The sequence below is a fragment of the Tenrec ecaudatus genome, chromosome 1 (assembly GCF_050624435.1).
Source record: "Tenrec ecaudatus isolate mTenEca1 chromosome 1, mTenEca1.hap1, whole genome shotgun sequence".
Taxonomy (NCBI): Eukaryota; Metazoa; Chordata; class Mammalia; order Afrosoricida; family Tenrecidae; genus Tenrec; species Tenrec ecaudatus.
The window spans coordinates 297,701,827-297,728,980 of NC_134530.1; the positions used below are offsets into that span (position 1 = coordinate 297,701,827).

The following is a 27,154-nucleotide window of genomic DNA, read 5'->3' on the forward strand; positions in this document are numbered from 1 at the left end:
ATTCAAAATTGTCTCTTTAACAATCCAGAGGGATTTATAAATGTATCATCATTTCAAAAAGGCACATTTTAAGAGGGATTTTAAAATGGGAATAAAGCTAACAAGACCTCGGGCAGCCAGGAGGTGGAGGAATTTCCAAAGCTAAAAATGAACGCCATCACCAGCTCCAAAGGAGCCCATCAGACTTGAGAACCTGAAGCCCTTTGGTCTTCTGGCTAGCTACAAGTTTCACAATGAACAGCATGGAAATAAATAATGTACAATATTCCATCAGAACTTGGTTTGGGATCGAGTTCCAGCTTTGTGACAATGGATGGACAACTGAACACTTCTCCATTTCCTCATCTACAAACAGGATAATTATACTCACAGCCTACCTCCCAGAACTGTTGGACAGATGGAATCTGATCTCTTTGGTGGATTAACTGGTGTGAGCTTTGGAGCTCTATATAAATGATAGCAGTTGTAGAGGCAGAGGTGGTTATAAGAATCCAGATCTCAGATTTAATAGCTACCCAGTACTCAGATTTAATTTCTCTCAAATGCAGCAATCTGTTCTCAAAAGCCCTGGTGTATGAGCAGTGTTTACACAAGTAGAATTTTCTCTGAGAGAAAAATAAAAAACCCAACAAAGAAAAACAATTCTTGAGGGCCCCCGATATTGCATTGGATTCCTTTTTATTGAAATCATAAGCAATACAAATATCAATTTAGCTGGACTAAACACTTTATAGAATGAAAAACCTAAGATTTATGTATCATAGTCTAACACAAAGTGTAAGACATTCTAATTGTCCTAAACAATGTGATGGTGATGTTACTTTGTTAGAAGGAAATTGTTGGAAGTAACATCAATGTGGTGCTGACTGCTACAGTGACCTTTATCACATTGAATCCACTACATAGTCTTTATTCCAGTGTGTGTCCTGAGGTATTATTTGCATTCACTTGGCTGGTGGTTATACACTTGGCTGGTGGTTATTGGGGCACCAGGTCAGCAGCTGCCATCAGCCACTCTGGGGGGGAGAGAGGAGACTTTCTACTCCCATGAAGAGTTACAGTCTCAGAAACCCACAGGGGAAGCTTTACCTTGTCCTGTGGGGTCGCTATTAGTCAGAATTGACTCAATGACAGTGAGTTTCTTATCTAATGTGTTTATTCTATTTTGCTTAAAAACTTCTTGCTGTCTAGTTGAGTTCAATGCAGACAAAGCAGCCCCATAGGACAGAGTAGATCTGCCCCATAGGATTTCCAAGGCTGCAATCCTTATAGATGCAGGCTGTCACATTTTCTTCTGTGGAGCAGCTGCTGGGCTCAAACTTGTATGAGTCTAGGTACTTTAGAGAAACAAATAGACAGAAACTCATGTATAGGAGAGAGTTTTATATACAGGTTGAGTGCTCATCAAAAAAGCATCCCAACCCAGTGCTTCCTAAGCCCACAAGTCCAACATTAACCCATTAAGCCAATTCACAAAGTCCTCCTCCATCTCACAAAACCCATGCAATGATGCCAACTGCTGGAGGAAAGCCAGTCAGTGAATGTGTAAGCATCTCATCACTGGCAGGGGTCTCCACATGGCTGCTTCAGCACCCAGGGCTGCATCAGGGTAGGTCCATGTGGCTTCTCCTCAGGCATGCCTTGCAGGAAGTATTGCCAGCTGAAGCAGAGAACTGGCTCAGGCAGTTGCACCCTGGTCCAACCATCAGAAGCAAGAGACCTGAGAACTAGAAAGGCGAGGCTCACTGAGCCATTTATCCTTTTGCCCTTCAATTAACCCTATATGTGTTTATCAACCAGATTGGCACAATAAACTAACTACCTCAAAACTGCTGACCTATTTGGTTCCCAGACAGGTACTTAACCACTGCGTCACCAGGGCTCCTTTTCATTTGCTGTGATGATGACAGAGTATGGCTTTTACTCAATAATTGTAAACACACATGTAATCTTGGGCATTGAAACTGGAAGACAGATGATCTAGAATGTGCTTTTTATTGAATTTATTAGATAATAATTAAGACATGAAATTACAAATAACTTGCTTTGTAGTCTCCAATCCTGCAGGGCTTGGATAGACCATTTTGGAACAGTAGTGACAGAAAGCATACTTTTCCTTCAGACAGCCGGCTTCCATAATTGCATATCTAGTTATTTATCTATAATTGTCTCTGTCAGGTAAGTGTTGGCCTGCTAACCACAAGGTCATTGGTTCAAAGCCACCAGCTCTTCTGCAGGGGAAAGATGATGTTATCTTCTCCTGTAAAGATGTATAGCTTTGAAAATCCTATGTGGTGGGAATGAATGCAATGAGACTGAGGAATTGCTTATCAGGAATTCTTTGTGTGGAGCTAAATCTGTCTCCTACCATATAGCCACTTTTAAACATTAATATAGATTTAGTCCTTCTCTCCTGCCACAAGAAAACATTTCATCTTGATGTTGTTTTAAAATAGCAGCTTAATTGAGATACCTAATGATTTATAACTTGGGATTGTTGTTAGGTGCTATCAAGTAAGCACTGACCCACAGCAACTCTTTGCACCATGGAATGAAACACTGCCCAGTCCTGTGCCATCCTCAAGATTCTTCCTATGCCTGAGCCCACTGTGTCAATCCATCTCCTTGAGGACCTTCCCCTCCTTCACTGCCCCCTACACTTTACCAAACATGATGCCCTTCTCTAGGGACTGGTCTCTCCTCCAATATTTCCAATATATATGATGAAATATATACGATGAGATCTTCCTATCTTTGCATCTAAGGAACACTCTGGCCATACTTCTTCCAACACAGATGTTTGTCTTTTTAGCAGTCCATGGCATGTCAATATTTTTCTCCAAGACCACAATTCAAATGGTCTTCCTTATTCAAAGTCCAACTTGCACATCCATATGAGACAATTGAAAATATCATGAATTAGGCCAGGTGCATCTTAGTCCTCAAAGTAACATCCTTTCACTTCAATACTCTAAATAGTTTGTTTGCAGCAATTTGCCAAATGTAATACATTTGGTAATCTCTAAACTGCTGCTTCCATGAGCACTGATTGTGGATCCAAGACAGACAATAATCCTTCACAACTACAATCTCTTTTTCCTTGATTATAATGTTACCTATTGATCAAGCTATGAGGATTTTTGTCTGCTTTACATTGAGCTGCTTTAAGATAATATAGAGACTGACTCTTATCTTACAATTCTAGAGGGTTTGAGAGGGACACAATCTGCAATGTGCATATACTGGTAGGTTTAGTATTAAGGTAGCAGATGGACATTGGGCCTCTGCTCAAATATTCCCTCAATGCAAGGACACTTTGCTCTATTAAACCGGAATTCCATGATGCTCACCTTCCTGACATGATCTCTGAAGACAAAGTGGGTGCATAAACAAATGTGGTGAAGAAAGCTGATGGTGCCTGGCTATCAAAAGCTATAGCATCTGGGGTTTTAAAGGCTTAAAGATAAATCCAGCTGAGAAGCAACAAAACCCACATGGAATAAGCACACCAGTCTGTGTGATCATAAGGTGCTGATGGGATCAGGTATCAGGAATCAAAGAAAACATAATCGTATCATTGTGAATGAGGGGAATGCAGAGTGGAGACACAAAGCCCATCTGTTTTCAACTAGACATCCCTTTACAGAAAGGTCACAGGGAGGAGATAAGCCAGTCAGGGTGCAGTGTAACACAGATGAAATATACAACTTTGCTCTAGTTCTTTAATGCTTCTTCTCCCCAACTATCATGATCCCAATTCTACTTTGAAAATCTGGCAAGACCAGGGCATGAACATGGGTACAGATAAGGGCTGGAATCACATGGAATCCAGGACAGATAAACACCTTAGGACCAATAATGAGAGTAGCGATTCCAGGAGCTCGAGGGAAAGGTTGGGCTTGAAAGGGGGAACCGATCACAATGACCTACATATAACCCCCTCCCGTGGGGAAAGACTCCAGAAAAGTGGGTGAAGGGAGACATAGGTCAGTGTAAGGCCTGAAAAAATAACAATAATGTATAAATTATTAAGGGTGAGTGAGTGCGGATGGGTGGGGGAGGGGAGGAAATGAGGAGCTGATACCAAGGGCTCAAGTAAAAAGAAAATGTTTTGAGAATGATGATGGCAACAAATAGACAAATGTGCTTGACACAATGGATGGATGGATGGATTGTGGTAAGAGTTGTATGAGCCTCCAATAAAATGATTTTAAAAATAAGAAAGTAAAAGGAGCGATGCAGGTGAGAAATGGAGGTCCCTGTAGTATAGGTACTCCAGGGCCTGGTACTTTATTCGAGGCAGGTTTAAATATATTCCCTGAACGTAGCTTGCAACACATGACAGGTTTACGCAAAGAGATAGCTCACAATTCTTTGAAGGTTTACAAAGAAGCTTTACGTTTACATCAGCCACAGATGGGATGGGAGGATAAAGTTGGGAACATGAAATAACTGTTAAGTTTGCAGACTCCTCTCTTGTGCAGCTTTCGTCAGGGAACAGTAAACACATGTCCGTTTATTTCAGGCAGAGAGACAGGCCAGCTACTGCTTCATCTGCTCCCATGGTTTAGCCTTCATCATTCTCCTACAGACCATCAACCATGGAAGGTGGTGGTCATGCACCCTATACCTAAGAAGAGAATTTTGCCTTCACAATTTGTAATCCATAAAAAGGCTACAATCCTTGATCTTCAACAGCAATTGTCTCAAGTCCACCTCACTTTCAGCCGGCAAGCTTGTGTCATTAATATATTGCAGGTTGTTAATTAGCCTTCCTCCTTGAGATATCAAGATAAAATTCACCACTTCAAAGAGCACAATTCAATTTTTAAAAGCACTTTTATGAAGCTGTATAACCATCACCAGCATCTACTTTAGAACATTATTATAATTCAAAAAACAAACAACAATGGCAAAGCAACAGAAAAAATAAAACCCTCTGTACCTATTAGCAGTCACTTTCCACTATTCTATTCTCCATCCCTGAGAAGTCATTAATTTACCTTCTGCCTCTATGGATCTGTCTGTTCTGGACATTGCAGACAAAGGGAATCACACAATACGTGGCATTTTGGGACTGGCATCTTCCACTTACCATAACATTAAGCTTATCCACACTGTAGCAGTATCAGTGTGCTATTCCTTCTTATTCTATTGTATGGGCATACCCCCTATTGTTTATCCATTCATCAGTTGGTGGATGTTTGGTTGTCTTCATCTTTGGTTATTATAATCATTCTTCTGTGAATGTTTGTTTACTGGTTTTTATGCAGAAACTCTGGTGGTGGAGTGGGTTACCTGTTGGGCGATTAGACACAAGCTCAGCAGTTCAAAACCACCAGCTACTCCCTGAGAGAAAGAGGAGGCTATCTCCTCTTATAAAGAATTACCATCTCAGAAACCCACAGGGCCAATTCTACCCTCTCCTATGGGGTTAGTATAAGTTGGAATAGATTCAATGGCAATAAGTTTATTTTGTTTTGTTTTTCATAGGAAAATAGATTTTCATTTCTTATAGAATATACCTGGAAATGGAGTTGTTGGGTTATATGTATCTATCATACCATATCAAACCATATCATATCATATCATGCCATATCATACCACATCATATCACATCACATCATATTATATCATATCATCGTATCATAACTATATCAGAGCCTTGGTGGTGCTGTTGGATTGCTAATCACATGTTTGGCATTCAAACTCACCCGCTGATCCTTGGGAGAAAAATGAGGTACTAAAATATAGTTGCCTATATGACAGGGTCTCTATCTATGAGTTTGAATTGGCTTGATGGAAGTTTTTTTTCCTCTCTCCATGATAACCATGTTCAGTACTTTGAGAAACTCCCTGTTCAGTATGTTTAAAAAGACGTTGAGAAATATTTTCCAAAGTCCCTGCACTTAGTTACGTATGAGAATTTTAAATTTCCCACATCCTCACTAACACTCGGTGTTACCTGCCTTTTAGAGTATAGCATGTCTCATTCACTTATTCACCGCCATTGAATAGATGTTGACTCATAGTGAATCTATGGGACATAGCAGAACTGCCTGTGTGAGTTTCTGGGAGGGTAACTTTGCAGGAGTAGAAAGCCCCGTCTTTCTCCTGAGGAGCAGCTGGTGGTTTCGAACTGCACATCTTGTGGTTAGCAGCTTCAAGTGTGACTACTATGTCACGAGGGCTTCGATAGCATGTCTAGTGAGTGTCAATAGAGCCCAGGTGGTTTGGGCTGTGAGTTCAGTTGGGTATTGAGTGTGAAGAAGTATCTGATTGTGATTTTGATTAGTCATTTTCATTTCCCTAATGACTAACGCAAGGAGCCCTGTGGGCCCAGTGGGTTAGATATAGGACTGCTAACTGAAACAAATGGAAATGCCAGCCAACAGCTTTGTGGAAGAAAGATGAGGCTATTGCCCTAAATATTTGCAGTCTCAGAAACTCTAAGAAGAAATTCTTGCCTGTCCTAAAGTGTTGGTATGATTGGGAATTGACAAGAGGGCAGTGGGTTTGGTTTGGGATGACTAATATTGATGGAGTCTTTGGCTGGTGCTAATGATTGGGTGCTCAGTTATTAACCCAAAATTAGTGATTTGAACCCAACCAAATGTACCTCAGAAGAAACGCCTGGTGAACCATTTCCATTAGGTAGCAATTTTGAAAACTCTGGTGTTAGTATGAGTCAGAATTGGTTTGTTGGCAACTATTTTGGTTTTGATGATGTTGAGAATATTTTCATGTGCTTATTTGCCTTCTTTGAAGAGATGCCTGTTAAGCTCCTTTGCACATTTTAAAAAACTGTCTTTGGGTACAAGCATAGGGACAAATGTAAGGAAAGCACACATTGTGCAGTGTTTCTTTTTTCCTATTGTGCACAGGGTTGCTATGGGTCGGAATTCACTCGATGGCACCGAGCAACAATGTACCTTTTAATTATTTTTACTTGTAAGAGTTCTTTAAACCTTCTAGGTACAAGTTGGTTATCAGATAAGTGATTTGCAATTATTTTCTTTCATTCTGTGCCTGTCTTTTCACTATCTTGATATTGTCCTTTGAAGCCCTTAATTTTAATGCTTGATGTTTTATTTACCTGTATTTCTTTTTTGTTCTTTTTTTTTAAATAACATGTAAGAAACTAATGCCTAACTCAAGACTTACACCTATATTTTCTCCAAAGAGTTGAAAAGCTGTAGTTCTTGAGACTGTGGCCTGTTTTTAGTTCATTTTTGCATATGGTCTGAGGTAGAGATAAAGCATAAAAAATTGATCTTCTGGCAGCTCTCTCTGGCCCATCGAGCTGAGAGTTGCAGACCCCACAGTTGTGGGAGCCACTTCCTTAAAGTAAATTTAACTCTAGATATTTATAAGCGTGTCTCAGTGATTTCTCTTGAGAACCCAAGTAAGATATCCAGTGAAGCTATCCTATCCAAAAATTTTGGAGGGAGAGGGGTGGTAAGGGAAGGGTTGATTACTGATTCAATCTCTTCACATGCTATGGAACTGCTGAGCTCTTCTATGTATTCTTGAGTCAATGTAGGAAGTTTTAGACTTTGTCCATTTCCTCTAAGTTATCTAATTTATAGGCCTACAATTGCTCTTACTATTCTCTTATGATCTTTTTTATATCTGTAAAGTCAGTTAAAACATCCGCACTGTCATTTAGAATTTTAGCTCTTTGCATTTACTCTTTTTCATTGTCAGGTCTAGCTAAAGATTTGTCAATAATTTCAGTAGCTCAACTTCTATTTTCATGGCATTGTACCTATTGTTTTTCTAGGTTCCATTTTTCTCCAGTCTGATATTTTGATTGCCTTTCTTCTGGTAGCTTTATTCATTTTTCTGTTCTACTCCCCGCTCCTTGGGCCACCAAGCCTGCTCTACCCCTGCGTTTTGGCCATTGGGAGCAGAGGGCTCCAGGTGGGCAAAGATCAAGGAGACCTTTCTTCATTTTTAATGCAGGTACTTATTACTATACACGTGCCTCTGAGCACTGCCATTGATGCCTCTCATACATTTTGGTATGCTGTGCTTTCACTTTTGTTCAACTCTATTTTTTTATTAATCTCTTGATTTTTATCCTTGACACAAGTATGTTTAATTTCCAGGAGGCCCTGTTGGCATAGTGGATTAGGCATGGGGCTTAATTTCCACATATTTTGTAGTTTCCATTTTTCCTTCAATTATTTAGTTTACTGTCATTCTATTGTGGTTGGAGAATATACTTAATACAATTTCAATCTTTTTAATTTTATTAGAACTTGCTTTGTGACTTAACTTGATCTATCCTCGAAGAAGATACATTTGCATTTCAGAAAAATGTGTTTGGGGTGACATATATTTGATAAGTCTAGTTAATTGGCTTTCAAATCCTTTCTTTTCTTTATAGATGTTCTATCCATTATTTAAAGAAGTGTATTGATGGATCCAACTATTATTGTAAAGCTGTTTGTTTTTTCTTTCCATTTTTGTCAATTCGTTTTATATATGAGAAGTATTCAAGAAGTTGGTAGAACAATTCTATTATCTTTTAATTCCATTTTCCCATGAAATTTTGAAGCCCCTTCCTATTTTTGGGCATCTGATGTTAGTCTGATATATATATCTTATTGATCAATTGGTCCTTATGTTACCCTATAAAGTTCTTCTTATGTCTTATAAGAGATTTGGACTCTATTTCTTTTGCCGACCTTAAAATAAGAACCCTTGCTTTTTTGTGGTTAGCAGCTCAGCCCCACTCGAGGGCTCTTTTTCCCTCCTCTTTTTGTTTACTATTGGCATAGAATGTTTTTCCATTCAATCACTTTCAACATATTTGTGTTTCTGAGCCTAAGATGTGTCTCTTATAGACAGCATGTGTTTTAGGTCAGGTTGACTAGAGAAACAAATCCAGAGACACTCATATATGTGTAAGAGGGAAATTTGTATCATAGAGCAATTGCATATTTAAAAAAACCATCCCAGCCCAGTCCAGATCAAGTCTATAAGTCCAGTATTTTCCCACAGGTTCAATACCAGTCTATAAATTCCTCTTCAGACTCATGTAGCGCATCAAATGATGCTGAATGCTGGAAGATCAATGCCAGTGGGTGAGAAAATTTGTGGATCCAATGATGGTGGACACATCTCAGCAGGGGTGCCTGTCTCCACTTGACTCCTCAAAGGCAAGGCAAAGCAGAGAGTGCATCCTGCCTCCAGGGAGGAAGACAGGAAGTTCCCAGAATCCTCATGAGAAGGCCACACCCAGAAGGAGGCATCAGAATGTGACCTGATTAACAGGAGTGGATAGACACCAGCCCTTCACTCTTAATATCCTCAAGTTGACATGAGATTATGTAAGGACCATAGCATGCCATTAGATGATTATTTTGCTTTGTTTTTAATCCATTCTGCTACTTGCTGCTTTTTAATCAAGGCATTAATACAATCACATTCATGGTGTTACCAATAAGAAAGGACTTACTTTAAACATTTTGTGTCTTATACCTTTTTAATTTTATTTATTTTTTGTGTGTCTTATGCCTTTTACATTTTTTTTCTTCTATGACTGCCAACATTTTTTATTGATATTTATGGTTGTGAACTATTTTGATTTCCTTCTTTTTAAATTTTATGTATTTTAACTTATATTTTTGTCATTATCATGAAGATTACATTTAGCATATGACTTTTATAACAGCCTGCCTTGAATTGATACCACCTTAACTCAGTAGATCAGGGGTTTCCTTAGGTGGCATGTTAGTTTTGGTACGCTAAACTACCTACTACTCTGATAATATATACAAATATGAGAGTGCTTCAACAATTTTGGGGGGAAATTCCATCATCCTTTAACCTATTTTCCATGAGCTTCATTACTCTTAAATAATAATAAGAATAGAAATTTATTTCTATGGCATTGGGCAATTAATTGCAGATCAATGTATAGCTCTCTTCCACATGGTGATTTAGGGATACAGGCTTTTTCTAACTTATGTTTCTGGTGCAATTAGAGCATATCTGTGTCTTTGAAGCTGGTTGCGATGACCAGGATTTGGTGGAAGGATAGGTGAGGGAGCATGGAGAAAATACACTCCTTTAAATGATTGAGTCCTGAAATAGCACTTAACGTTTCTGTTAACATTGCTTCAAGGTGAACCAAGGGAAACTGGGAAATGTAGTCTACAAGGAAGGAGAGAGTAGATTTTGGCAGACAAGCTGGTGGTTCTGCCAGAGGCCGTTTTGCTCTATATTTCCTTAGTCTCATATTTATAGTATTTCAATTTCAGTTTTTCCCCCTGAGAAGGCAGCACAGCACGTTTATTGAGCAGCAAAGTTAGGATACACAGAGGACAGGTTCCCAGTGGGTCTACATTGCTGAAAAGGATGAAAGTAGTGAGACATGATCTCATTTTTAAAGCATTCTGTATCTTTTAAAGATACCAGAGGCATTGGTCAAATCCCTGTGATGAGTGGTAAAGCCTGAGGGAAACCAGATCTTCCAACTAGACCAACATCTTCCTCTTTAGTGCAAGACCTACTCCACTTCATACAGAGCTAATGTAAGGATATAAATGCCCTACTGGAACTGTATCTATCCACTAAGATGTTAAGGCTTTTTGAAAGAGAATTATTTCAGTGAAATATAGAGGAGGAATTAATTTAATTTGACAAGATGGCTCTCCAGCCAGTTGGTAGAACGCATGCCTGCTGAATGTAGACCCTATTGCTGGTGTAGCTATTTTAGATGCTAGCAAACGAGAGAACATTTTGTTAACTCTCTAAGAACCAGTTTTTAATTTGGGGGAATAAAACACAACTCCCTCACTTTTATTTGCCCAGATTGGACGTCCCTGAAAACATTTCTTTTTGCTTCTTCAAAGACATATATCAGCTATGAGGAAGTATATAGGAAAGTTTGGTGATTTGGGTCAGGTAATTGGAATCCAAGAAGGTACACTTTAAAATGGACTGTGAAAGAAAAATCCAGGCTATTTTATTCAACTGTCGATTCTAGAAAGTACCTATAACTTACAACTCCTCTAAACACCATATTAATGCATTTTGTACCTGCATTATGAAGATATTCCTCATACATTGCTTTTGTGAAATAGTTCTCTGGCTCTCTAAACAACTTGTTAACAAGTCAATTCCAACCTATGGCACCCCTGTGTGTGTCAAAGTAGAACTCTGTTCCATAGGGGCTTCTATGGCTGAGTATTGAGAAGTCGATCTCCAAGTCTTTCTTCCAAGCTGTCTCTGGGTATACATGAACTTCCAACCTTCTGTCTAGAAGCTGAAAGTGTTAACCATTCACATCACTACAGGAGTCTTTCAAGAAGTTAAGAATTGCTGCTAACAGAAAGGCTGGTGGTTCAAACCCACCAGCTGCTTCAGGGGAGAAAGATGAGGTTTTCTGCTCCTCTAAAGATTTACAGTGAGGGAAACCCAGTGTAGCAGTTCTACTCTGCCTACAGGGTTGCTATGAGTTGGGATTCACTTGACAACAGTGAGAAAGACTCTTTGGGTCTCTTCACATCTTTTAATAAGGCTCTGAGACAATGTCTATAAATAGCCAGAAAAGATCATAGGCTCTTTTCATGCTTGGTTGCGGGAGGCAGTCACTGCCCTGCAGCTGACAGTCTGCATCTCTCTCTCAGTGCACAGAAAGTGCCCAGATCTAGAGGAATCATAACAGCAGATGCATGCATGATAGGCTTCTGGGGACCATGTGTTATCAGAATCACCCAATGGGGGCATGTGCACCATTCATGTTCATTATGTGAAGGCATGATTATCCCCAACACAGCAGGAAAGATCGGGGGCATTTCTCAATCTACAGATAAACCTATAGAATAGTTATGCTCATGGGATGGCTACCCCTGGTAGGTTTATTGACCTTTGAGTCCACAAAATGAGGTCATAGAGCAAACAGGAAAGGAAAAAAGTCAATGGGAGAAATCTAGCTCTATGGTCACTGGCTAATAGGAGCTGGCTTATGTTCCCCAGGGAGTCCTGGTGGCTCAGTGGGTTAAACATTGGGCTGCGAATCACAATGTTAGAGCTTCAAACCCGTCCACTGCATGGGAGAAAGGTGAGGCTACTGGCTCCCATAAAGATGTACAGTCTTGGAAATCCAAAGGGGCACTCATGCTCTCTCCTATAGGGCTGCTATAAGTTGGAATTGCCTCAATGGCAGAGGGGTGCTTTCCACATGGCGCATCAGTAGAAGCTTCATCATGAACAGAAGCACTGAAATGGTTACACTTGCAAAAGAGTTCTGTGGAAGATTACAAAGCCAGCTTTTCTTGTTAAAGCAATTAAGGCTCTTAAAATTGCATCGGTATCTGAAGTGGTACAGAAAGTGCCAATTGTTTAGAATAATGCTTTTGATGTGAACTTGGTTAATGAACGTTCTTTTTTGAATATAAATGTATGCAATGATTCCTAAGGCTCTGGTCTTGGAGATAAGGGAAAAGACCACAGACTCCACATTCAACTGTTTCAACTCTCCGTCCCATTAAATGTTACAAAAAATATCCTGAATGAAATGAGTTCAAGACTCAACCTGCCCATCTGTGTTTTGACCAGGAATGGCTGGTTTGACTACAGTGAAAAGTCTGATGGGGTCATGGACTGTCCAAGTCTCCAGGGGTCTGGTGAAGCTTAAGGAACTTGACTGCTAATTGAAAGGTTGGAGGTTCAAATTCACTCAGGCGCACCTGGTGAGCTGCTGCTGAAAAGTCAGGCAATGAAATTCTGGCGGATTTCCTCTGACACACAATGAATGGGTCAGCTTGAGCTGGAATCGATTTGTCCGGCATTCATTGACAGAACCAGGAAAGGCACATAAGGGAATGTGGATGTGTGGGAGATGGGCGTTAACCGATCCTTGTAATCGGTTCCCTCTTTCCAACCCACTTACCCTCTACCCTCCCAGTATCACCCCTCACACCCCTGGTCCTGAAGCTATCATCCACCCTGGATTGCCTATGCCTCCAGATCCTATCTGCACCAGTGTACAACCTCTGCTCTATCCAGACTTACAAGGTAGAATTCAGATCATGGTAGTGGGGGGGAGTGGGGGGAAGGAAGCATTTAGGAACTGGAGGAAAGCTGTATTCTTCATCGGTGCTACATCACACCCTGACTGACTCATCTTCTCCTCTAGACCCCTCTGTGAGGGGATCTCCAGTGGCCGAAAAATGGACTTTGGGTCTCCACTCTGCACTTCCCCCTTCATTCACTATGGTAAGATCTTATGGAGCGTTCCTACCTTGATCACATGGATCACCCCAAGGCAGCCAATTACCACACCAATGAGCAGAAAAGCTATTGAAGACTGTGAAGAGTTCTCTCTTTGGGATGACTTTGATAACATTTTGTTGTTATAGTTTTTTGACTTTGATCATTTTTACACTGGAATACCACCAAGTGAAGAGCTGTAGGAGACTTGACACTTGAGGTTGTAGGTTTTTAGTTTCGACCCCCTGGGATTGTACCCAACATGCAATTCTGCCAAGTATGGGTCCAATTGTTATTTGATGAGGCTAGGTTACAGTAATGGTCACAATGAGGCTCAGCAATATACAACAATGTACAGGGAAAAAAGCATATTGTGGATGTCACATTCTTACAAATGATACGTTGCACTGGTAAATCTGTGGCATAAGAACTAAAGCGTTCTTAGTGTGTTGAAAATCAGGGATGTTACTTTAAGGACTAAGAGGTGCCTCAAAACAGTCATGATATTTTCAGTAGCCTCATATGCAAATGAAAGTGGCCATTGAGTAAGGCAGACAGAAGAGAATCAATGGATTTTCATGATGGCCCTGGAGAAGAATGTTGAAGGTATCATGGACTGACACAAGAACAAACGAATCTGTCTTGAACAACTACAGCCAGCCAGAATGCTCCCGAGAGGCAAGGATGGTGAGACTGCATCTTATATATTTTGGACATGTAAGGAGAGAGCAGTCCCCGCAGAAGTACATCATGTTTGGTCAAGTGGAGGCTCAGTGAAAAAGAGGAAGACCCTCCATGAGATGAATTGACACTGGTTCCAATGATGGGCTCAAGCATAGGAACAACTGTGAGGGTGGCTCAGGTCCAGTGTTTCATTCTGTGGTCCCTAGGGTTGCTATGGGTCGGAGCTGACTTGATAGCACCTAACAATGAGAACAACAGTACTCTTGATATTATTTCCTAAACACTGCCAAGCCCCCCTTCTCCCAAGTCCCCAATGAAATCAACCCATTTTAAAGAGAGTAGGTGGCTTAAGGCAAACAGCATGGGTCAAATACAAGGAAGCTTCAATAAGTTCATAGAAAGTGGACGTAAGTTATTAATATAATTTTACATGAACTGCTCGAAGACTCCCCTCTTCGTTTGAAAGTCGAGTGCAGATCTGTGAAGGATTTTGCAAAGCTGATGCCAAATTCAAAGCCAGTGACAGATGCTAAGAATTATGAAATTATTGCTATCTAATGGGTATATCCTCTATGTAGTTTTTTTTTTTAATTTATACTTAAGGGTTTTTGTCTGTCAGGATATTTCTCTCAACATCACTCACTGTACATTTGTTGGCTAAGATATTCACATTCAACAAGGTCCAGCAGGGTGGTTATGAAACTACATGCTACAGCGTCCTAATGGATACTCACTCCAACTGCTAATAGCTATTATCTGATGGACGCCTCTAGTCGGAGGCATCTATAAGCACATGGAACGCTGCATGACTTCTTTAATTCAACCAGAAAGGTGTAGCTGTTTTCCTTATATCTGATATAAGTTTACAGCAGGAAGGGGAAAGTTCCAGTGGGAGTGGGGGTGGGGGTAGGGTGAGGGGGAATAATGCAATCACCCAGAATTAATCAGGGTATTGAAACAATTAGAATTTATTTTGGAATAAGTTGAAAGTTGAAAAAAAATGCTCTTTACTAAAGCCACATTATTCATACAGATAAAACTTTTGATAGCAAAACCTCATATAGGAGCACGAGTAATTTGAATGCTGTATGGATATAGAACATATATATTTTTAAAAAAAACAGAAGTGGTATCTTCCAAAGGTTGTCATAGGCACAATATACTTGATGGGATTGGGGTTACAAGCATGATATTAGAATTCGTTACACGGGATCCCAGAAGCTGCAGAGTTTTCAGCACTGTTTTAGGCTACAAAGATACAAGTGAGTCTCAGAATGAATTCTTGGGCTGAAAAGCATGTACTAGATTACAAAGTAGGAATAGCAAGCCAAGCCAACAAACAACCCCTTAGGGTTTAGAAGATGTGATGACACTGTGTCTTTTTCATATTCCCTTCCTAAGACTGGCTAACGAGCTGGCAAGTGCAACCTTGAAAGACAGCATTGACAAGCTCAAAGTTCAAAAACAAAACTTGAACTTGAACCTAAGTGTGAAGTATTGCGTTATTAACGTTTTGGCATTAAAATCTTTATGCCTAACAGTTTTTCAAGTGAGCTGGCAGCCAAGGAAACAAAGTCAATTGGCGGATCAACACTGATTGTTGGTTTTAGGTAACTGTAAGGAATATTGTCTCCCAAGGCTCAGCAAGTTGATTTGGCCTTTTACATGGGATTTTCTTATTTTCTCCCTACTTTTGTCATGGTATACTAAAATGTGTATCCCCACTGACCAAGCATTCATGTTGATAAGGGGGAGGCTCTGGTCAGAAAGAACAAAGTTGTACATTTGCCAGGGCACATTGTGACTCCAGATTGAAGGAAGCTAAAAGGTAAACATGTACATCTCAGCCTCCCAGATATTTCATTTTTCGACTAGGAATTAAATGTAAGAGTTACAGTGACTCGTGCAATATTTTTACCTATCAGTGATTGAGTTAGTGATATGAGAGCAAATTATTTTGTCCCCTGTAAACCTGCAATGCTCACCAGTCATGTGGAACTGAAATCACACACAAAAACAAATCGTGAAGAGACAGACATTCAGTGCTTCAAAATGCTCACAGCAGCGTGCCAGAAACTGATGTCCAAAGCCCAGGGGCTACTGCGATGCCCGAGTCTTTAATACTGCTTGTTTTTGTTTCTGAAAATGGGAGGTTTGGGGAATTGGGAGAATCTGTTTCTCTGGAGGTTAGCCCATAATTTCTGCAGGTTCTGTGACCAACTTGGATCCATCCCACACTGTCTTGAACTGTTCAGGAACTGGAAATTCTCTCTGGAAGAAGAACAAAACTATTTCAACAACGGAGGCTTCCTTATCAAGACAGGTGAGCCTACAAATGCCATTGGGTCGATTCCAACATATCAGAAACCCACAGGCTTCCAGGACTGTAAGCTTTATTGAATCTGGTCACCAGGTCTTTGTCTCTCAGAGGGACTGGAGGGCCCTAACTTTTCAGTTCATAGTAGAATGTTTAAGCACTAGGGTGACCTTGCAAGGTGCACCCTAAACTAACACCAACCTCACTGCCATTGAGTCAATTCTCACTCATGGGGCAACCCTGTGGGTTGCCAAGACTGGAACTCCTTATGGAAGTAGAAAGCCCTGTCTTTCTCCAGCAGAGTGGCTGGGGGTTTCGAACTGTTGACCTTGCGGGTCTAACCATTATGCCACTAGGGCAAGCAGCACAATAAAGTGAACTATTGAGTCCTCAATACCATGAACGCAGATGCATGGATTCCTCCTTGTTGATAAAAGCTAGCCTAAGGGATTTATTAGCAAATGGCTTTGTGCGTTGCAGATCCAGGACTCAGTGGAATCCATCAAGCAGCCAAAAGAAGAGGGATTGAAAGGCAGTTCTCAGAATTCCTGCCCTGCCTGGGAGCCATTATATCCATAGAGATCGGAGCTTGGGAGTTGATTCATCTGACTATGGGAGGCTCCAGAACAATCTGTGGTCACCTTCCCCAATATACTCACGTAGTCCCTGTCCTGAGGGATCAGGATGTTCATTTCTGAGGACGTGGCACTCACAATCTCACAGTCCAGGGCGTCTTCACTGAGGTATATGTGGCACCCTTCGGTCTTGTTAATGGAAATGGTTGGCACTTTCCCCATGACCTGAAAATGGGAAGAAGAAACAGATGAACAAACTGAGATGATACAAAGTAGCAGGCACCCTTCAGAGCGGTTACCAGTTGCCAATTGGACTTGTTCACCCTGCACCATCTTCGTGTGCTTTCTGGTGTACTGACTATCCCATGGTTGTGCTCATCTGCCCAGCAGACACTGAAACCCCTGGCTCACACCCAGGGATCACCATGAGTCAGAATCCACTGGGCAGAGACCGGTTGTTAATAGAAATCATGACTGATTATAAGGATCTATACGTGCCCTCCTCCCTGGGGGATGGACAACAGAAAAGTGGGTGAAGGGAGATGTCAGACAGGGCACGGTATGACAAAATAGTAATTTATAAATTACCAAGGGTTCATGAGGGAGGGGGCAACAGGGAGAGAGGGGTAAAAATGAGGTGTTGGGAGCCGATAGCCATTAAGACCTTGGCCTCAGACACGTAGCACAAACTTGGCCGCTTTCTAACAGCAAGGCTTTGTTTCCTGCCCAACTTCGCTCCCACATGCTCAGTAGCATGGGCAGTTGTGATAACTGACCTTGTTGCCATTAGTCAAAGTACTGAGCACCCATTGAACTGCAGATATACCATATTAGGAACATAGTGATAAGTTCACCTGGTAAGCCTTAATTTGCATGCGGACGTCACCACAGACGTCTTTGAGTACTGTTGCGCACCCTTTGTACCTTATTAGGAACATGTGGCTGATTGGTTGTTGTACAGTATGCTTCATTGAAACGTGTAGCCAATTGGTTGTTACACAGTGTGCTTCATTGGAATATGTGCCTCCCACTTCCTTCTCTGTTGTAAATATATACCCCCGAGTTTTAGCAAAATAAACGGGCTTGATCAGCACTTGTCTTGCCCCACGTCTCTGTGTCTTTTTTCCATCCAGGTTCGTTGGCCCTCCGGGTCACTGTGTGAGGGTCTCGTCCAGCAATGAGGAGCTGATGCCAGGGGTTTAAGTGGAGAGCAAATGTTTTGAGAATGATGAGGGCAATGAATGTACAAATGTGCTTTACACAATTGATGTATGTATGGATTGTGATAAGAGTTGTATGAGCCCCTAATAAAAGGATTAAAAAAATAATAGCAATCATGAAAACTTTCTCACTGCCGTCGAGTTGATGCCAACTTATAGCGACTCTAATAGGACAGGGGAGAGCTGCCCCTGTGACTTTCTGAGATTGTAACCCTTTAAGGGAGTAGAAAGCCTCTTCTTTCTCCCATAGAGAGGCCACCAATACATACAATCCATTGATCCCTTTAGTGTGGGCGTTCGTTTGGGTGTCTCCAAATGTTAGGAATCAGCAGGTTGAGGACAGGGCTGGAGGCAGTGGTGGGGAGGGCAGGCTGGTTAGTGGCAGTGGCAACTTTTCCAGACTGAACTGAGTAGATGTCATCTGGGGACCACACAAGGGGATATTCAAATCCCAGGGTTTCTTCCCTGAAACTAGAGGGATGAATGGGTAAACAGCAGCTAACTGTTCAGAAAAAGCCTCATGGTGCTGTTAGTGGGTTTCAAACATATATTTGATTTCCAGATAAAAGGAACAAGTCGCTCCGGCTTTTTATTTGCTTCAGATTTTAGTTTGGACAGGTCTCTAAGGAACTTGGCTTACAATGGGTACTAAATCTTGTTGCTAAAGGGGTACCTACATTATTCTGTAATCGAGTTGATTGTTCTTGAGGAATGTGAAAAATAAATAAGTAAATAAGAGCCGGAGTCGTCATTCTTTTCACCCAGCTCTCTTGCTGGCCAAGAATCTCAGGGGTTGAATGTGAAGCACAGATGCAATAAGGTGTCTAAGTATTTCAAAATGTACTAATTTCAGGAGCCCACACTGTGCACTTGGTTCAGGCAGCTCTCTATATAGGGAAGTTGGACAGTATTCTTTGCATTGTTTACAAATATCCAAGTGTCACAAAAATGTTGGTCTGTTTTAAGTTTCTATTCCAACGATCCATTTTCAGCTAGATAGCACCCACCCCAGTCTCCGTAGGGGCGGCCTGTTTCCCCAAAGACCTTCTCCTAGCAATAGACTTTGCCTCCTTATAATGGTAATTGGTATGAGACAGACAGGTTCTCTTTCACGCTGAAGAAAAGACTGGCTTGCAAACCCAAGGAGCAGGGCCAATTGATGGTGCAGGTGATGGAAAGCATTCCTTGAGGGGAGTTTAGCCAGGATGACCCAGGTTTTGTCCTCTCACTTTAGAAACTGGATGCAGACTTGGAATGGCGCCCCAGTGCACAACAAGGCAGAGGTTGTTTAAGGCCAGGGATCTGCCACAGATTAAAGCCTAATCATAATAAATCATGAAAGGGTCATTCATCCATCATATTTTCATGATGTCTAGATTTGCTTATGTTACGAGGATGAAAAGTAGTTACGTACTGGCCAGAGCTATATTTATGATAGCGTATGAGAAAAGAGAAAGGCATAAGTACTCTGTCAGTGGGCCTTAGTCAATGCATCTATGAGACAGAAGTGGGACATGTTGAGGCCAGTACCTTGGACCAATACATTTTAATTAGGTGTATACATTCACGTGAAATGAAATGCCCTATGTACTTGAAAAGGTCATTAATGAAAACTCACTGCCATTGAGTCCATTCTAATATATAGGGATCCTACAGGACAGGATAGAACTGCCCCTGTGGGTTTCCAAGGCTGTAACTCTTTATGGGAGTAGAAAGCCTCATCTTACTTTCAAGGTGTGGCTGGTAGTTTTGAACTGCTGACCTTGTGGGTAGGAGTCCAATGCATAACCTATTATGTCACCAGGGCTCCTAAAATGGTAGCCACATAATCTTAAAAAAAATCACCTTGACATATAACCATGTAAGTTCAACCGCATTTTGGTCAATATATATTATTGGTGTAGCTGGCTGCCACCCACCCAGTCCCTGGGTCTTGGTGATTCCAGGCACAAGTGAAGGAAATGCCACCCCATCCTGTGTCCTGAACATGCTAGACGGCAGATCTGACTCTTGTGATCAATCGGCCTTTCACTGACTGGATTTCGGAAATAGATCATCAGCGCTATCGTCCTGGTCCATCTTAGTCTGGAAGCGCCAATGAAATTTTCACAGCACCATAGCAATCCAGGGGCCTCCGGTGATTGACAGGTGGTGGAAACTCATCAGGGCCACTGGCCAGGCATGGAGCCCAGATACTGCATTAGCGTGGATTACATACATACATGTATCTTTTTTTCTTTATAATTCAAGAATAACATTTATTGTCTTTTTGTCTTTCATATTTTTAAAATAAATCTTTTCATTGGGGACTCCTATAACAATCCATACATCGATTGTATCAAGCATATTTGTACATATGTTGCCATCATCATTTTCAAAAGTATTTTCTTTCCACTTGAGCCCTTGGTATAAGCTCCTCTTTTTGGCCTCCCCTGCCCCACCCTCTTTCCTTTTTGGCCCCTTGATATATGATAAATGATTATTATTTTCATATCTTACACTGTCCGCTGTCTCCCTTCACCCACTTTTCTGTTGTCCATCCCCCTCGGGGTGGGGGAAGGGGCAGTATTATACTTAGATCATTGGGAATGGTTTCCCCTTCTCCCCCTTCTCCCTCCATCTTCCTATACTTGTATCTTTCGTCTCTGCTAGTCTGTGAACAAGAGCTGGATGATACAATGTTTAAACTCTGAGCTGCAAGAACCCACCAGTGGCTCCACCAGATGAAAAAAACCTAACAATCAATATCATAACCAAGGAAAGCCTGTGGGGCAGCTCTTCATAGCATTGTTATGAGTTGGAATCCACTCCATGGCTTGCAATAACAACAGTCTGTGAATATTTGGGGGAATAGAGAACATTTCTTCTCTGGGGAATTGGGCCAAGGAACAACTTCTCTGCTGAGTGGGAGGTGATGAGTATGGTCGTGTGCAGGTCAGGGTGCTAGGAAATTGAACTGATTGTCTCAACTCTGGTTTTTGTGAATTTAATTTTCCCTAAGAAAGTAAAAACAAACACACAAATTCTGGAATGCGTAGTCTCCCTTCTCTCTCATAAATTGCACTGCTTTTCCTAGGATAGGTTTCTAGAGACAGAATTATGGGGTCAAATTCGATGCGCTCAGTCCATACCCTTTTTCACCTTCATCCTTTCAGTGCTGACAGCACTGCTGATATAAAATGTTCAGAGAAGGAAACCTTTCCTCCGTTTTCAGTGCATAATTCAGCGATACTTAGACATCCCTAAGGACCATTGACTGTCAATTCTCATTTTCATCTCTGGGCCACTGCTCATTTGCGTTCTGAGTCTTTTAAAGGGCACCGTTCTGACATGCTTACATTTCAGAAAACATGGCTACTTGCACAGGGAGCATAGCCCGCTTGTAAACTGAGATTGTGAAACGTTACAGCTACCTGTGGTTTTAATGGCTACTTCTGCTACCAATTGGTAAGGTATACAAAATTTCTTCTAATCATCAATAAATCAATTCAGTTTCTGTGAATTGCCTTAATATTGTTTGCTAGTTTTTCTACTGCATTTTAGGCTTTCTTTTATGTTGGTTTGTGTTAAGTCCTTTATACGTTCTATACACTAATCCATTTTGATTATTTGAAGCAATAATTTCTTAGACCCATGGCTCATCTTTGGATCTGTATCTAAAGCCTTTGTTATCATTTTTGCTTGTAATGTTACTGTAGTCAGCTGCATTTGTCGTCTTTGTCAATCCTGTTTAATGAGCCTCAGTAATTTATTCTATTTCCCAAAACAGAGAGATATTCTTCTATATTTTTACCTCAAAGTTGAAAAGTTTATTTTCACATCTTGGGGTTTAGGTATGGTGTGAGATAGGAATTCAACATGCTCCCCTCCCCTCTGCTCAGGACTTATGGTTAATCAATTGTAATACGTACACATCAATATATGCATGCATCTATGCTGGGACTTTATATTCTTGCCCATTATTCTATTTTTGTATTCTTCCGCAATTAAAAAAATGACTTAATATTTGGCCAGATAATCCTTCCATCTTGCTCCTCTTTTTCGAAATGGTTTTACCTCTTTTTTTTGTCCATTTATCTTCCAAATAAAATTTAACCCTATAATGCAGAGCACGTTTTCGTAACATGTAATTAAAACGTACCTGTTACTGAAATTATAAAGTTTTTGGAGCCGCCGAAGATGTCAACGAAATTTCGCCCTTTACTAGTACAAATGCACAGAGCTAGTCAAGCATTTTAGCAGCAAAATGCTTGAGTAGCAACACGTGTTTTGACCGATTGTGCGTTTGAGCTTAAATGATCATTGGCATTCAGTGCATTTTATGATAATTTTCAATCTAGATAAGGTTTAGTGTTGATATCTATTGTATATGTTCATAAAACTGTAGTTTTTTGTCAAAGGTGTAATACTCATAAACAAAACATTATATTTATTATATATTTCCGCTTGTTCAAAACGTAACGAATTCGTTACGTTCGTCTTTTGTATTGACGGTGACAAAAATTACCACAGCATAGCTTGTGACTTGTTTTACGGAAAACTGTGAATTTATGATATCGATGGAAGCAGTACAGACTCAGACAAGGAACCAGATGCTAATATGGATGAAATTGGTAAATAAAATGTGTATTTTAAAATTTTGATTTTACAATATAAAATTTTAATCATATTGCTATTCAAACTATTTTGACAACAATGTTAATTTTTTTCCCATGATAGGGAGTGAATATACGCCCGATTTTTTCTGATTTGGATGAATTAGAAGACCTCGTAGTTAGTAATGATAGTACTAGTGAAGATGAGTTAGAAACTTCAGTTGTTGAATTTGAAGAATCAATTCAAATAACTACAAGTTCAAAGTCATTTAAATCAAGAAATCGAAGAATTCATCTTTGGCGGCACATTTCTGGAGACGGTACAGCTAGGCCTATGCCTGAATGGTTAGGACAAATAGATCCTTCTGGGGTAGTAAAACATCCTGTTGAATATTTTAGACATTTTTTCTCAAAGGATATCATTACTCATATTGTCGACCAATCAAATCTTTACGCAACCCAGCAAAATCCCAATATACCGTGTGCACTGAGTAGCCAGGAACTTGAGCAATTTTGGGGTACACTGCTTGCTATGGCGATGGTGAAGCTCTCAAGTTCACATTTATATTGGAAGAGGACCAAGCTAAACTGCCCTATTGTATCGGAAGTGATAAACAGAGATAGATGGGAAGATATAAAGTCCATGATTCACTTCAATGATAATTCACAAATTCCCTTATCTAATCAGAAAACAGATGAATTATTCAAGATCCAGCCTTTGATAGACCATTTACAAAAAAAGTTTCGGGAAATATCAATGCCCCAAATGCTATGCGTGGATGAACACATGGTTCCATTCAAAGGAAGATGAAGCATGAAACAATATGTACCCAACAAACCAGACAAGTGGGAATACAAATTGTTTGTTCTTTGTGATGCCAAAGGCATCATGTATGATTTTTTCATATATTCAGAGAAAATTGAACCGTTAATAGAAGAATCCGACGGACTTGGGAGGTAGTATTCTTGTATTATAAATCCATGGACAAATGTGACAATTTGGTTAAATTAAAAAAAATTGCAAAATTTATATATTTTATATATTGATAACTACGAAAGTAAAGAACAAAAACAAAAACAAAAAATCCCTGAAATTAAAACTTCAGGCATTATAGGGTTAAGACCACTTTGGGGAAAAACCCTGTTGATATTTTGAACCAAATTTTATTAAATATATGAATAAAGAAGTGGATATAGTTCATAGTCATGCTCTCCTGTCCAGTTGTTTTTATCTACTTTTTTGTTCTTACGAATATCTTTTGCATAGGTTTTTCCTACATAAGTTACAACATTTAAATCTGATCTCAGTGTTATTTTGATGACATTTTCTGATATTTACTTATGGTATAAAATATCCTATTGATTTTCGTATGTTGATATCATATCCAAACAGCTGATTGAAACTGTTTTCCGTTTTGTAATTTATGTCCAGATGTCTCTTTTGCATTTTTAAATAAGCTCTTCATTTTCTTGGCAAATAAGGAAATTTTTATTGCTTTCCTTTTCAACTGTTTGTTTTCTGATCCTTTTTCTTGTCTTATTATATAGTTAGAGCCTCTAATGCATTATTAGATGGGAGAAGTTTTTGTCTTTTCCTGACTTTAAGGAGAACTCTTCAAACATTTTATAATGAAGTATGACTATTGCTATGAGGTTCTGACAGATAATCTGGTTAAAGAATAGGCTATTCCTTTTCTGATATTTTTCTAGGGTTATCAAGTATAGCTAATTATCTATGTATCAATTACTATTCTTCTATGTAAATATATGTGTATATATAAAATATAAAATTATACTCTACATTTCTTTCTTCTTAAGAAAATATGGGCATCGTTAATTAATTCCTTTGATGGTCAAATAGTACCTCATTTCATATAATTTAAAATATTATTTTACTGGGGCCTCTTACAGCCCTTATCACAATCCATACATACACCCATTGTGTCAAGCACATTTGAAACATTTTATTTCTACTTGAGTCCTTGGTATCAGCTCACCCCCCCCCCATTCATCATGAACCCTTGATAATTTATAATTTTTTATGTCCATAAAATTTGAAATGTAAAAGTCTGTCTTTTAAAAAGTCAATGGTGAGGACGGCACAGGTTGGACGTGTGTCACACTGTTGCCAATAGGCTTGCTAGGAGCTGAAACCTGCTTGGGGGCACCTAACAACATCATCATCTTTAAAATGTAAATTCCTGTATTTCTAAGGTTCCACTGTTTTGTCAACAGAACTTGGTCCCACTTCTCTAAGAATATAAGGCACCTTGAAATAAACTCTTACAAATAAAAGGGGGGGGTAGGCGAAATCATTAGCAAGATACATTTGAATTGTAACATACTATGATGACAAAAGTATGGCTTAACTATGCACTTTCATCTCTGCCATGGAAGATGGCTTCTTGGTGTTTCTATTTTCTATAATGACGTTCTGTGAAGGAGAAGAAAGATTGCTCTTGCCATAAGAACTCCTGCCATCCAATATAGCACTTCAGAACAGTGACATCTCTAGGATTGGTATCACATGTTGTGGTAATGTGTGGTACATTAGAAAAACCCCAAACCAAACTCACCACCATTGAGTTAATGTCAGTGAGGTAGTTAATTGTGCCAACCTGGCCAATAAACACATGTGGGGTTAAACAAAGAGCGGAGGGATGAATGGCTCCGTGAGCCTCGCCTTTCTGGTTCTCGGGTCTCTTGCTTTCTGATGGTCGGACCAGGGTGTAGCTGCCTTAGCCAGTTCCCTGCTTCAGCTTGCAAGGCTCTGCAAGACATCCCCAAGGAGAAGCCACATGGACCTACCCCCAATGCAGCCCTGGGTGCTGGAGCAGCCACGTGGAGACCCCTGCCAGTGCTGAGATGTTTACACCTTCACTGACTTGGCATTCCCCATTGCATGTGTTTTGTGAGGTGGAGGAGGACTTTGTTGATTGGTGTCGGACATATGGGTTAATGTTGGACTTGTGGGCTTGGGCAGCACTGGGTTGGGATGTTTTCTTAATGTTCACTTAACCTTTATATAAAACTCTCTCTTATACATTTGAGTTTCTGTGGATTTGTTTCTCTAATGTACCGAGACTAGCACAGCCAGTTCATAGCAACCCTATAGGACATGACAGAACTGCCCCTGTGAGTTTCTGAGACTGTCACTCTTTATGAGAGCAGAAAGCCCCGTCTTTTTCCCAAGGGGCGGTTTTGGTGGTTTCCAACTGCTCTCGGGTTACCAGCCTGACACATGACCAGTATGCCAAGAGGACTCTTTTCTACACTTAAGAATCCTTTAAAATGTGAGATATGAAAATAATGAAAATTGATAAGTTATCAAGGGGTCACAGGGTTGGGGTGGGGATCGAGGAAGGAAAAAAAAAGAGGAGCTGATGCCAAGGGCTCAAATAAAAAGTAAATGTTTAGAAAATAATGATGGGAACATCTGTATAAATATGCTTGATACATATTGGATTTGATATATGGATTGTTATAAGAGCTAGAAGAGCCCCCAATAAAATTATCTTTTAATGAAAACAAACAAACAAACAAAAATAAACCAAATAGTAACTGGAAAAAATGTTTATTATCAATTTTAATCACAGACTAATGTATGATGATTATATAAGCCACTTAAATACAGTGTTTCATGGATCATTGGAATAGTAATGACATTGTTTTGTAAAATCTTTCTACATTAAATTTTCTTCTTACGTGCAATATTATAGATAATTGGGTGGCAGTCTTCTCTGATTTTCTCCTTTTCCTTTTGTCGAGCACTTTAGTCTCAAAAAGACTCTATCTTTTTTTATAAGATTACAAGTACTGAAGACCACCATATGGTAGCCAGACCTCCAGAAAACTGGACAAACTAAGCCACTATAAAAACACTAGCAGCAATGACAACAAGAGTTTGGCTTGTAGCCACGTGATTCAAGCACCGCTGCAATCGGGTGATAATGACAGCTTTCCCAGGAGTGCTTTCCAAGAACAAACTCTAGCTCATGGTCATCTGGTTGATTCTGGCTCATAGTGGCCCTAAAGGGAAAGGAAGAACTGCCCCTGTGGGTTTCCAAGACTGTAACTTAAAAGACAGCAAAAATGCCCATCTATAACAGGTGAGAGACCTTTTGAATCATGGAGCTTCAGTGGGTGGCCTTCGGCTGGCAGACTTCACCATGAGAGCTGAGGTGGTCCCCCAGGTCCAGGCACCAGCACCTACTGTTCTCATGCAGGAACCACAGTGCCAGGCCCTCACAGCTCTGCTGTTCATGTTAGTTTTGCCGCAGAAGGAGCAACTGGACGTGGCATGTGGGCTGATTTCAATTTCCTTCACCATTTCCTTGAGGGAGCTGCCATAGCAGGCTTCCTATTGACCTATGACCCCCCACCTTCTTGTCCTCTTTGGCCATCTTGCTACAAACTAGCTCCAAGCCAGAGGGCCCACACTTCAACTCTTTAGGTGGGTAGAAAGTCCCATTTTCTTCTGTGGAGTGGCTGGTGGTTGCGAATTGCTGACCTTGTTTTGTGGTTACTAGGCCAACT

The 27,154-nt window shown here is 40.3% G+C and overlaps 1 protein-coding gene across 1 annotated transcript in view; it reads right to left on the reverse strand.

The window, feature by feature from the left end:
• Nucleotides 1-14,855: 14,855 nt before the first annotated feature.
• CAP2 (cyclase associated actin cytoskeleton regulatory protein 2) overlaps nucleotides 14,856-27,154 on the reverse strand; it is a 218,096-nt gene continuing 205,797 nt past the window's right edge. Inside the window, exons 12-13 of the mRNA XM_075532406.1 lie at nucleotides 16,888-17,028; nucleotides 14,856-16,182 (exon numbers count right to left, since the gene is read on the reverse strand). Of these exons, the coding sequence (XP_075388521.1) occupies nucleotides 16,099-16,182; nucleotides 16,888-17,028 (225 nt within the window). The 3' untranslated portion in view covers nucleotides 14,856-16,098. The remainder of the gene's footprint in view (nucleotides 16,183-16,887; nucleotides 17,029-27,154) is intronic.